The sequence below is a fragment of the Sesamum indicum genome, linkage group LG2 (genome assembly GCF_026168435.1).
Source record: "Sesamum indicum cultivar Baizhima isolate 11 linkage group LG2, ASM2616843v1, whole genome shotgun sequence".
NCBI lineage: Eukaryota > Viridiplantae > Streptophyta > Magnoliopsida > Lamiales > Pedaliaceae > Sesamum > Sesamum indicum.
Window position 1 is genome coordinate 18425390 of NC_142658.1, and position 12194 is coordinate 18437583.

A 12194-nucleotide genomic window follows, 5' to 3' on the forward strand; every position below is an offset into this window, starting at 1 on the left:
GAATTCAGTTCAGTAGATTCAAATCAAGTACAATGCAAGTGTGTCATATTTTGTCATGTGATTGGTTAATTTACCTGAATTATACACCAACCACACGCCAAACATCGCATTTATCATATGATTGGTTCAGATTCGATCAAGTCGGGTCCGGACTAGAATTTTGAACCTATATTTTGTGCTTAGGTTTATGGTATATGTAGTTTCCAATCATCTTAATTGCAAATATTTGACATGTAACAAGTTATGATGAGTTTGTAATCCGTTGAACATTTTAATTATTTCAAAGTGTTTTAAAATGCTCTAAAAAGCTCTGGTAAAATGAATTTGAAATCATTGCACGTATTTTTTATAAATTCAAATAAAATATTTTAAATATTTGGATTTAAATTTAAAAGAATTTGAAATCTATTCATTTCAAATCCCGAGACAAACAAAAATAATCGTTGCAAATGCAATCTCAGAAAAAAAAAACGAACAACTTAAGAATAGATTCATTAATTTAAGTTAGATGATAATCAAAATAATAATTACGTGTTAATTTAGTTTCACTTAGAAAACCTAAAATAGATAATAAGAATTAGGGTAAATTACATGGACGCCCCTTGATGTTATGTCTAATTACACAAATATTGTATGCTTTTGCAACATTATAATACACCTCATAAGGTTATAATTGTAATTGTAATCTATATAGGCACTATCTCGATGTTAAAAATTTATATAAGTACTGTAAAAATAAATTATATTTTCACCCCTTTCGGGCGTGTACTTATAATTTAACAAATTATGTGGGGTATTTGCAAAATTATATATAATTTTAAGGATTGTTAATGTAATTTACCCAAAAAAGTAAAAATCAAACTTAGAGGTAAAAGTTACCAATTTGAGCAAAGAAAGTGGGCTTATTTTGGACCGGTGTAGGAGCAGGCCGGCTCACTATAACCATTCCTGGACCGGACTGAACCGGAGTCGGGGAGCTATGTATTCACAAATCGTACATAGGCCATTTCGCACTTTCAATCCCAAGAAATGGAACCCCCACAAGACGACGACCACTGCAGTCGCCACCATGAACAGCCGTCGCAGTTCCCATCTCCGTCGTCGACCTGCGCCAAGTGTGGCGGCCCCACCTGCTTCCCCACTCCGCCGCCCTCCGCCACCCCTTCCTACATCCCCATCCGCTTCCCCGCCGTGAACCTCCCTACATCCCCCACCAATACCAAAGAGGTCATCATGCGTACTCCGGTCCCCCAAGCTGAGAAGGTGGAATCCATCACTCTCCCTCACCAATTCACCGTCCCTTCGAAGAAAATCCGCTCCCAGGAGGACATAACACGGTTCCACTCCTCCCCTTCCTTCCGCAACTTCCTCGGCTTCGTCGTCTCCCTCTCCGAGTCCATCAAATCTCGCAAGCTCTCCCACCCCTGCCACCTGTCCTCCACCGTCGAAACTCTAGTCACTATTCTCCAGAAGCTGGTTGATTATGTCGACGAAATCCCGCCGGCGCCGCAGACCGCGCGGTATGGCAACGTTTCGTATCGTGTGTGGCACGAGCGCATGACTGCAGAGGCCGAGTCATCTATGCGGGGATTTCTGCCGCCCCATCTTCACGATTCTACCATAGAACTTGTCCCGTATTTCACTGATAGCTTTGGCAACGCCTCCCGCATCGATTATGGTACAAAGATACTACTATTTAGATCTCATTCTTTTTGTTAAAGAAGTTCTTTCTTTCTTTTCTTTTTCTTGTGGTGGGGGGGGGGGGGTGGGGGTGGTGGTGTTGTTGTTAATGTTTTGTGGGCTCGCAGATTTGAGTAGGATATCACTGATGATGCTGATGTTTAGGAATGTGATTTATTGAAGTGCATAGCTTTGTAAAGCACTCTGACCATTTATTCTGTGTATGTTCTGGTATTGTAAAATTTAGCACTAATCTTTTGATTCAATTCCTCTTATCTAATAGGCACAGGTCATGAGACAAACTTTGCTGCGTGGTTGTATTGCCTAGCAAGATTGGGTGTTGTGGGGGAAGAGGATTATCAAGCTTTGGTCTCAAGAGTGTTTGTCAAGTACTTGGAGTTGATGAGAAAATTGCAACTTACATATTGCTTAGAGCCTGCTGGATCCCATGGTGTGTGGGGACTTGATGACTACCATTTCTTGCCATATATATTTGGGTCATCACAACTGATTGACCACAAGTATATGAAGCCAAAGTCAATTCATAATGAGGATATTTTGGAGAATTTCTCAAATGAGTACTTGTATCTCTCGTGTATTGTGTTTGTGAAGAAGGTGAAGAAGGGGTTGTTTGCTGAGCATTCACCTATGTTGGATGACATCAGTGGTGTTCCAAATTGGAATAAGGTGAACAGTGGGCTGCTAAAGATGTATAAAGTAGAAGTTCTGGAGAAGGTTCCTATTATGCAACATTTTCTCTTTGGCTCAATTATCAAATGGTATGCAGCCTCTCTTTAAATTCTCTTATAGTTTGATAAGTTGATGCACTGATTTCTTACTCTGAGTTGAATTATTTCGCTCTGTTTTTGCTTTCCTTCTTGTTGTTTTCTTTTTCATATTCCCTTAACTTTTTCAAATTATTCATGAAAATAAAGAGTGGAGCAGCTGAGAACTCTCTTGAATAGAAATGGGAAAGAGATGTATATATCTTCAAATTGATATGTTACGGTGTGATGTCTATTTGATTTCTATGTTTTTTGCATAACTGCCACTCCCCAATATTGCCAGTACTACAGTTTGGTGCATGAAACATTTTTTTTTCCTATCATTACGTATCCCTCGCCAAGTTCTAAGATAAGTTCAAATTCACAGGCAACAATATAATTTAATGCAGAATGTATTGTGTTCTTGTATTATCTTCTTCTCTTTCCTTTGTTTAATTTTCATTTTTGTGGTCCTTTTTCATTTCTCTTTTTCTTGCCATGCTCATTCCAGTGTTCCTTTCTTTTCCTCTTTCTTTCTTCTTCAGATTTTCCTGCTCTGTCTTCTTTTTGTGATTTTTTTTTGCTTTCCCATTTCCTTGTAGCTTCCTATATGCTATGCATTGAAGTGCTTGTGTCAAAGTTAACTATTAGAAGATATCAGATACTCTATGCTGACTTAGTTTTCTTCGCGATAACATATCAGCCTAAGTCACTGAAGTTGCTTGGAGTTACCCAGTGGTTTGTCATGTCTTTATATAATTAATGTCGTCTATGATTAAAATGTGGAAGTCATTGTTACTGTCTTCCTGGATATCTAGAAAAAGAAAAAAAGAGAAAAGAAAACATATGAAGATGAATAGGGGAAATAGGAAATCACTAAAAACGAAAATGTTGCTGAAGCAATCAAATACATCCTGCAGATGCTGAGCAATAGTCTGTTACAAGAAGGGGACAGGTAATGCTAAATCTATTGTCCCCTTTTTCAGCTTGTTTCCTGGAAAAATCTTTGTCCTTGTGTTAGTGGTTGATTGTTTAATTTTTCTGGTGAAAAGTGGGTAGAGTGTTGGCTAACTAGACATGTTGAAAATTGTCTAGACTGTAGACACATACAGCTGACACAGTATTGTAGCTTATAATTGTGAAGTGTGTCTCAACATTGGCAATTTTTTACACTTTCAACAAAAAGTAAAATGATGTGAAAGTATCTTGCCTGCTAGCAATGTAATTGCAGATGGGTGGCTCTCGTCTGTTAATCTGACTCATGGTGCTAGTTATTAATTCCATTATTGAGCGTATTGATGGTCAATCTTTAATCATGTTATATGTTACTTCCATTTCAAGTAAGGGCTTTGATGGAATTTGGTCCGCAACAATCAGGTAAGGCTGCATGTTAGGTGGATTGGATTCCGAGGAATGGCTGTTTGTACTGGTGGCAGACTAATATATTGATGAGGAGTATGTATTATGCAACTATTGGGGGATGGAAATAGTGGTGCTGGTGACTGTACATTGAGGAAATAAGGGGGTTACATATGAAAGGATATATACACCCTGAAGAGATACTTTGTGCTGTTTGGTTTTCTTACCTTGGTTCGTAATCTTAGGGCATATACTGGTGTCACTAAAGGATCTTTTTGAATGGTCCCTTGGTTATGTACGTCCCATCACCATTTTTTTATAGAAGCACCAATGGCACTAGAAAGGTGTCTGCTACCTGTGGTATCTACTTGTGCATTTTTCTTAGAAATAGACGAGTCCGGTTCATTTGCAGTCCAAATAAGCTTGCAGGCAATTATGTTATGATTTATCTGCGCCCAAAATTCAGTAGCTCTCCATATGATTGCAGTGATAAGTTTGTGTTGCAGTCAGAGTTATCTTTATTATTTGCAACTTCTTTCTTTGAATGCTAATTCTTCCTTTTTTACATAAAAGAGTCTGCTCATCAGGTCTGAATTAACTCTACTTAACACTTAGCTGAGATTATATCTTTTGTTTTTCACACGATTGATGTTACTTATTTGTCCTGTTTTCGTTCTGTTTCCTCTGCAGGGGCTAAAGTGGCATGAGAGGTGCATTTTCTATGAAATAAACTCTCCAGGGATTGTATTGTGTTTGATGCATACAAAATTTGAACGATTATTCCTTTTTTCCTTAAGGGTGGAGTTCAGTTACAATGGAAACTGGCAGCCAGTGAATGCTCTTGCAGTATTGTATCCTTAATATGGTATGTAAAAGGGGATTGGAAGCTTGAAAACTCAGAAACTACTGTGCCTAAATTATGCATGCACGTTGCACTTTGTCAACCCGCTTCGTGGCTATCACCCACACAGCCACAGGCAAATCTTCTTGCACAATCGCTTGTATACCATTTTGATTTAGATCTTACATATGTGATAGATTTCTTATCCCAGATGGTGGCGGTTTGATCACAATGGCTCTGGTTTGGCTGATCATTCCACGAATCAAAGGCTTATACAAGAGAACATCGTTGCTTCGAAAATTGTAGCAAAACATTCTGAATGTTGTTACAATGCCTAGGAGGCTTAATGGACAAAAGGTTCTGGGGTAATTATAACAGGAATTTTACTAAATGCACCGTGTATGCATGATTGTAAATGTTTTAACTTTAGGTCATGAGACCTGAATTACATTCACCAAGAATTTGAAACGGAGAATTCTTACAAAGACTCAACATAAGCCTCTTATTAACCGTGTTAATTATTTAACATAAGCAATATGGAAAATTGTTTGCTTTCTCATTACAATTCCCAATGGACACAAGAATCTACAAACATAAGAACCAGCAACAAAAAAAGAAAAGGGAGCTCATCATTTCCAGTTGTTTGCAACAATGTCAGCAAGATCAACCACCCTCTGCGAGTAACCCCACTCATTATCATACCATGCAATGACCTTAACCATATCATCTCCCATGACCATTGTCAGTGAAGAGTCCACAGTCGACGAGACGTCGCTGCAGCGGAAGTCCACCGAGACGAGTGGCTCATCACACACGGACAAGATCCCATTGAGCTCCTTATCAGCAGCCTCCCTGAAAGCAGCATTCACTTCCTCAGCGAATGTCTTCTTCTCTACCTGAACCACAAGGTCCACCACTGAGACGTTGGGTGTGGGCACACGGAGAGCAATGCCATTAAGCTTTCCTTTGAGCTGTGGGAGGACAAGGGCCACTGCCTTCGCTGCACCAGTTGATGTAGGCACAATGTTGAGGGCTGCAGCTCTTGCACGTCTTAGGTCACGGTGGCTGGCATCAAGAAGCCTCTGGTCTCCGGTGTAGGAGTGTGTGGTGGTCATAGTTCCCTTAATGATGCCTTCACATATGCAAACAATAGTTAAATCCAGGTTTTATCATCAATTTAAGTTATCTAGTCATCAAGACAAGAAAACTTTGCATTGCATCTCTTTTACATCATTACAACTCAAGTCGATCATTTGTTCTGTTCATATATATATATATATATATATATCTGGTTATTGACTAGGCATGAACAAAGAATTTTCTTTGGCTCACCGAATTTTTGGTCGAGGACTTTGACGAAAGGAGCAAGGCAGTTGGTGGTGCAGGAAGCATTGCTGATGATGGGCTCGTCCGGGCTGTAGTCATCAGCATTGACACCAACAACATATGTAGGAATGTCACCCTTTCCGGGGGCTGTGATGAGCACCTTCTTTGCCCCGGCTTGAATGTGCTTACCGGCACCTTCTCTGTCCACAAACACTCCGGTTCCCTCAATCACAAGATCAATTCCCATGTCCCTACAGCCAGTCACGAGCATATAAAGAGTGTCATGTATTTGAACAAATGCATCATACATATTGCTAAATATTACAGCTCTAAGCCACAATATGACTCATGAACGAGACATACTTCCACGGGAGGTTGCTAGGGTTGCGGTCCGACACTACTTTGATGACCTTGCCGTCGACAGAGATACCGTCGTTGCCAACGGGCTTGACGTCGGCCTCAAAGATACCGAGGGTGGAATCGTACTTGAGGAGGTGGGAGGCTTGTTTCACACCTCCGGTATCATTAATGGCAATAACATCAAGAGGAGAGTCTTTTCTTCCATGCCAGCACCTCAAGAAGTTCCTCCCGATCCTCCCAAATCCATTGATTGCCACCTTTAGCTTAGCCTCCACCACTCCTCTCTTGTTCTTCCCTCCACCAACCTACTCCACACACATAGTCACCACAAATTTATACTACTAAATGGGAATGAAAGAGAGACAACTTTGACCAAAGAAATCAGCCTAATCCCAAGATAAATATACATAGAGCATAAGCAAAACATGAAGACTTTGCAGGCAAAGCTTAGTACAACATTCATAAGCCAAGTACTAAGTTCGTAAGCACTCACAACAGAGGTCTGGAAGGCAATAACAGAAACAAAATCGTCGTTCGCCCTCTTGGCAAACGGGAGAGCCGATGATGAGCCCCGAAGCCCGGAGAACTCAGAGAATCCCTTGCTGTAGCCCACCTGCACTTATATAATATGTATGCAAGTTCATTTCAACATATCAAGCTAGACATACAGATTCAATATGTAAATGTATCAATGTGCATATACATATAAACAGAGTGTAGGAGGGTGTGTGTGTGTGTGTGTGTGGCGGGTGGGGTGGGGGGAGGAGACCTGCAGAGATGAGAGAGCAGCAGAAGCCATATTGATGCAAACAATGCAACAGCAAAAGCAGTGGCAAGAAGTTAAGTAGTAGAGGCAGTGTGCAGAAGCTGGTGGCTTCTGCTTTCTTGGTTTTTAGGCTTCACAAATGAGAAATGAGATATGGGATATTGGTAAGTTTATGGCCTATGAGTGTTTGAGGTGATTTGTGGAGTGGAGAAAGAGAGTGGATCAGATTTTGGATGATGGATTAGCCTCTCACTCATTGTATGGCTGTGGTTCTTCATGTCTCCCTGTGTCTTTGTGTGTGGGTGCATTCATTTCAATTTTTCCTTCTCACTTATTATTTGAGTAGTTGACATTTTTTAGCAAAGTATTGTAAATATGTCAATCTAATCACACAATAAACGAGATATGTTTATGACTATATGATTGATCACTTTAACTTAAGTTGTTCATTAATCATGTAGCAATTGTGCTATGATAAGTTCAATTCAAATTGAACCCAATTTGAACTAAAGCGAACGCGCTACAAACCAACTAAATTCAAACGATCGTCATTTCATTGACATTGGGGGGAGGGAGGTTTAACTTATTGGACCAAAAATGATATTGTAGCATTCGGCTATAGCCACAAGTCAAGGTGCATGGTAGGCCAAATCGCTCTAAGACCGGCACAACCTAGTTTGAAAAAGCCCAATCAAGGACCAGGCCACTACTGTTTATGATTGGGTTTGGGTTCATGTTTAAACCAAGTCCATGAACCAACTCGAATGGGGCTCGAACCAGGCTGAATGTGCTTGTTTTTTGTTTTAAGGAAGTTGAGGTATTCTTTTAATAATTATTTAAAATTTTAGGTGTACTATAACATAATATAAAATAATAAATTAAATCATACAAAAAAAAACTATAAAAGATAATAGTTAAACTATATAATGAATTTAAAATATAATAATTTGACTAGCAAGCTCACAATAACTTAAAATAAACTTAAGAGTATAAATGAATTATAAGTGTTAAAAATTTAAAAGTAAAACAATAAAGATTTAAAATTAGAGTTTCAAAAGTACATAAAAAATACTAGAATAGTCAACTTAGAAGAAATAAAAATTATATGTAATACATTATTATAATAAAAATTTGGCTTAGTAGGCCGGATTTAGGGTTAGGTGGTCCCACGCCATTAAGTTGAGTTAGTCCCCAATATCACTACCTGAAACCGGTACAGTATTAAGCGGACTTGGACCAAATCAGGCCAACATTTTATTGCTTCAATTTGATTCTGGACCAAGCTAATCCAACTCGACCCACTGCGTATTTTGAACCATAAGGAACGGAACAACCAAAATGACTATACTTCCTCGTTTGTTTATGCACATACGAGAAAAAAAAGTTAAAAAACTAAAACATTGTGCCAGGCACAGTCAAAATTTAAAAACCCATCTTATCATATATATATATATATGTATAAATAAATAATTAAAAAAAGGTATAAGTCTTGGCTCAAATTAACATTGAGTTAAAACCAACCAATGGAAAATGAGATCCAAGAATTTGTGGCTTGAGAACTTGTTGCATACTGCCTCTCATTCTAAGGGAATAAGACATTCTTACAAAGTGACTGGTGGAGACTTAGTTATTATGTTTGACAAATAAATAATTTAAAAATAATTTATCTTTTATTCCTCAAAATTAAATTTAACTCAACTTTCTACTTTGTTATTATCTACCATTAACCATTTTAATATAAAAAGAAAATGGAAACTACCAAAATTTTACAGCATTCAATTGCATTTATTTTATATATGGTGTTATAGTTTTTTTCCTCAAATTTTTTTGGGTTTTTTATGTGAAAAAAGACTATAATATACAATATAATATTATTTCATGGAATTTTAATGAAGGAATTTATTTTTTTTTCAATTGTACCCCTTACGTTAGAGTATTTCATCAATTGTAGTTTACATTTCGTTAGAATTTCATGATCAGAAACTCTAACGAGATACATTTGTATAATACATTTAAAAGATGATGGACCAAAATGCGATAAAAATAGATATGAAGGACTAATAGTGAAATTTGACCTAATCTCTATATTACATGGCATAGTTCCTCTTTGCAATTCTGCAAATGATGTCTTTCTCTTTTATATGGTACCATTTCCATATGTGGTATAGTAATATTTTTGTAAAAGTATAATTACAATATAACTTCAATATAATTTTTCAATTGTAAAACTTAATCTTCTTAATGTAGTGAACTACTTTGAGTTGTTGTTAATTGACTCTAGAACAATATCAAAATTCACGACATATATAATGTAATTTATTTTTAAGATACGTCAATTTTCATTATCTGAGAATAGTAGTATTATAAATTTAGAGAAACCACGAATCGAGAAATACTTTGGAGCTCTATATAGGAAGACAAGGATTGTAGAAATGTTGCTATTGCTAAGAATGTCGGAATGTGATTTTGAATTTGCCGAAAATGAAGTAGAACAAGGGGTCTATCTATAGATTCCGGAGTGCACAACCAAGTGGTTGGTAACTCGAGCCTCGAGCCTCGACTCATGCCTTCGGTGAGTCATGGTGAATTTTGATTAACGAAATAACTTATTTGTTAGATGGAAGCAAATTTCAGGGGAACTTAACCTCACAAAATGTTTCTTTTAGATCTCATTGAAGTATTGCTGAATTTGGTCATTATAGTTCCATTAATATACCAATAAGTTAAGTTCAATTTTCACGGGATTAAAGGGGTGTTTGGCTGAACTTATTTCGAAAATCTTATAAGCTCATACATCTTATAAGATATTTTTCGAGCTTATAAGGTGTTGGATCTTATTTTAAAGATAAACCCATAAAGCGTTTGGATAAAATAAGATTATGTAACTTATAAGATTTTAGTAATGATATATTTGTAACTATTCCCGAAGCATTTGTTAAGATTTTAAAAATAAATTAACAACTCCTTACTGTTTTTATTTTTTTTTTTTAAGGAGCTTATAATCTCACCCAAACACCCTCTTAGTTTACGGGTAGGCCGCTTCCATCTCATAATACAATCCACAAATTGACGAGCTCTAAATCCTCAATGAGGTTCCAACTCGTAAGACATATAGATTACCATATCGACAATGACTCACATACTTCAGATTTTTTTTAAAAATTTTACTTGATAAAACCCTCCAACATAAACTTTTATTACAATATTGATGAAGTAGATGATTGGTAGCATCTTTTGGAGGAATTATGATTAAGACATGACAAACAAGCAACATAAACAAGTACTATGCTTTCTTTAGCGTATAATTTTTAAGGTTAATTACACTTAAATCCCTTTTAAAAATATAAAATCATATTTTTTTCACATCCAAAAATTCTTCTTTCTTTAAAAAAAAAAAGTAATAACATAAGCTATAATTTAAAGCTTCTAATCCCACCGCAATTATATTTGATTTAATTATCCATTATGCTTATTAAATATTTTTTCATTTATTTATTAACCTAAAAAATAAGGTTAATTTTAAAACTCAACCACAATTTATATTTATACAGTTAAATTATAAAATAATGCATCCAAATAATCTAGCTGTTTTTTTTTTTTTTCAAGATCAAGTCTCTGATAATCAGTTATGCAATTGTGAGGTATAATAATATTTGATCATATAATCATTAGTGGGCATGGGCCATATACATATATATATATATATATATATGAAAGTTATGGCCTTGGAGTGAGGGATGGAGGGAATGGTATGGAAACACATATCACAAAAAATACTAAATAAAGAAATTACAACGAGCTCTTTTGAAATTTGTCATAATTTCAAATACTTTCTCGTTATTTGAAAAATTATAAATGTCATATTGTCACAGCTCATTATAAGGGATATTTGTAATTTTCAAAATAACTAGAAAACATATGTAATTAAGGCAAATTTCAAGAGAATCCGTTATAATTTTACCCCCCTTTAAAAAAGAAAATGGCATAAAACTTCTTTTTGACTCTTTTTGATGTGTCTCTTTTTTCCCCTTATTTTTGTCCAACTTGTTGCCAACAATAAAAGAAATTGTGGGTTGTTCTATTTGGTCTGTTTTATTTTTTTATATTTTTAATAATACACCACGATGCATTAATATAATTAAAAATAATAAAATAAATTACAATAAATTTATATAAGTGAGACAATACTATAAATATCTACAAAAATTCGGTGAAATTCAAATTCATGACCTCAAATTTATTCATTGGACAACAATCTTAACCATTGGACTAAAACACCATAAGTCTTCTATTTGCTCTATTTTCTAGTTTTTTTTTTTTTTTGTTAAAAAAAAGGAGCAACACAGGAACTTTCTAGAGGGTCACCCATCCTAGTATTATTCTAGTTCAAGCACGTTTAACTTCGAATCTCTGATGGGATCCGGTGCAACAGTACTAGTAAGATTGCACTGTTGCTCTATTTTTAGTGAATGATGCGTCACCTGGACTGGGGTTCATAAGGATATAAAGTATAACTGACTGGTTGGATAAATTTAATTAAAATATTTTATAAGATATTTTTTAGACATAAGATGTTACAACTTATTATAAAAATAAGTTTTAAAATATTTGGATAAAATAAATTTTTAGAGTTCATAATTAGGAGTCTTTTAAAATTCAAAAAACAAATTAATAACTCCTTAAAATTGTATTAAAAAAAATATGAAATTAGAAAAATGACAGAAAAAAATGTGAGATACCAAAAAAATACTCTCTATTAATAATAAAATATAAATAATCAACGAAACGATGACGTCACGGAAGTTGTGCTTCCACCATTCATATGGTTAGGTGTAGCTTTCTCTCTTGCCTGATTCGAAATATATTCTAATTAGTTTAAAGGTGAATTACATTTATACCCTTTGAGATTCGATTAAAATATGTAAATATTTACTGTATTTTATAAAATTACAGCTATATTTTACGAAATTATAATTGTAATTATAATTATACCCCTTTTTAGACGCAGAGCTTATTATGAATTATAATTATTATTGGTATATATAATATGAAATTATATGTGGTGGATATATATATATTGATAAGAAATAATTATTTG

At 35.5% G+C, this 12194-nt stretch overlaps 2 protein-coding genes across 3 annotated transcripts; one reads left to right on the top strand and one right to left on the bottom strand.

Moving 5' to 3' along the window:
* The first annotated feature begins 995 nt into the window (after positions 1 to 995).
* On the top strand, positions 996 to 4854 carry LOC105156112 (phosphotyrosyl phosphatase activator (PTPA) family protein). 2 transcript variants are annotated; one of them, XM_011072157.3, is made up of 3 exons: positions 996 to 1678; positions 1964 to 2459; positions 4494 to 4854. In XM_011072157.3, exons 1-3 carry the CDS (start codon positions 1030 to 1032, stop codon positions 4498 to 4500), a joined length of 1152 nt encoding a protein of 383 aa, XP_011070459.1. In that variant the 5' UTR covers positions 996 to 1029; the 3' UTR covers positions 4501 to 4854. The 2 variants fall into 2 exon arrangements, with proteins under 2 accessions (XP_011070459.1, XP_088733766.1); XM_088877640.1 differs by lacking the exon at positions 4494 to 4854 and adding an exon at positions 3822 to 4423.
* A 265-nt stretch (positions 4855 to 5119) lies between these two features.
* LOC105156113 (glyceraldehyde-3-phosphate dehydrogenase A, chloroplastic) lies at positions 5120 to 7268 on the bottom strand. Its single transcript, XM_011072158.3, has 5 exons — positions 7100 to 7268; positions 6824 to 6943; positions 6334 to 6635; positions 5977 to 6221; positions 5120 to 5776 (listed from the first exon to the last, which is right to left on the bottom strand). Exons 1-5 carry the CDS (start codon positions 7127 to 7129, stop codon positions 5274 to 5276), a joined length of 1200 nt encoding a protein of 399 aa, XP_011070460.1. The 5' UTR covers positions 7130 to 7268; the 3' UTR covers positions 5120 to 5273.
* Between the last annotated feature and the right edge of the window lie 4926 nt (positions 7269 to 12194).

What these genes read in the sequence shown, in the direction of transcription:
- LOC105156112 (XM_011072157.3), top strand. Translation starts at nt 1,030, where the DNA reads ATGGAACCCCCACAAGACGACGACCACTGCAGTCGCCACCATGAACAG. An exon ending in CGCCTCCCGCATCGATTATG is followed by an intron (nt 1,679 to 1,963) that starts GTACAAAGATAC and finishes CTTATCTAATAG; the next exon opens with GCACAGGTCATGAGACAAAC.
- LOC105156113 (XM_011072158.3), bottom strand. Translation starts at nt 7,129, where the DNA reads ATGGCTTCTGCTGCTCTCTCATCTCTGCAG. An exon ending in CCTAGCAACCTCCCGTGGAA is followed by an intron (nt 6,222 to 6,333) that starts GTATGTCTCGTT and finishes GACTGGCTGTAG; the next exon opens with GGACATGGGAATTGATCTTG. An exon ending in AGTCCTCGACCAAAAATTCG is followed by an intron (nt 5,777 to 5,976) that starts GTGAGCCAAAGA and finishes GCATATGTGAAG; the next exon opens with GCATCATTAAGGGAACTATG.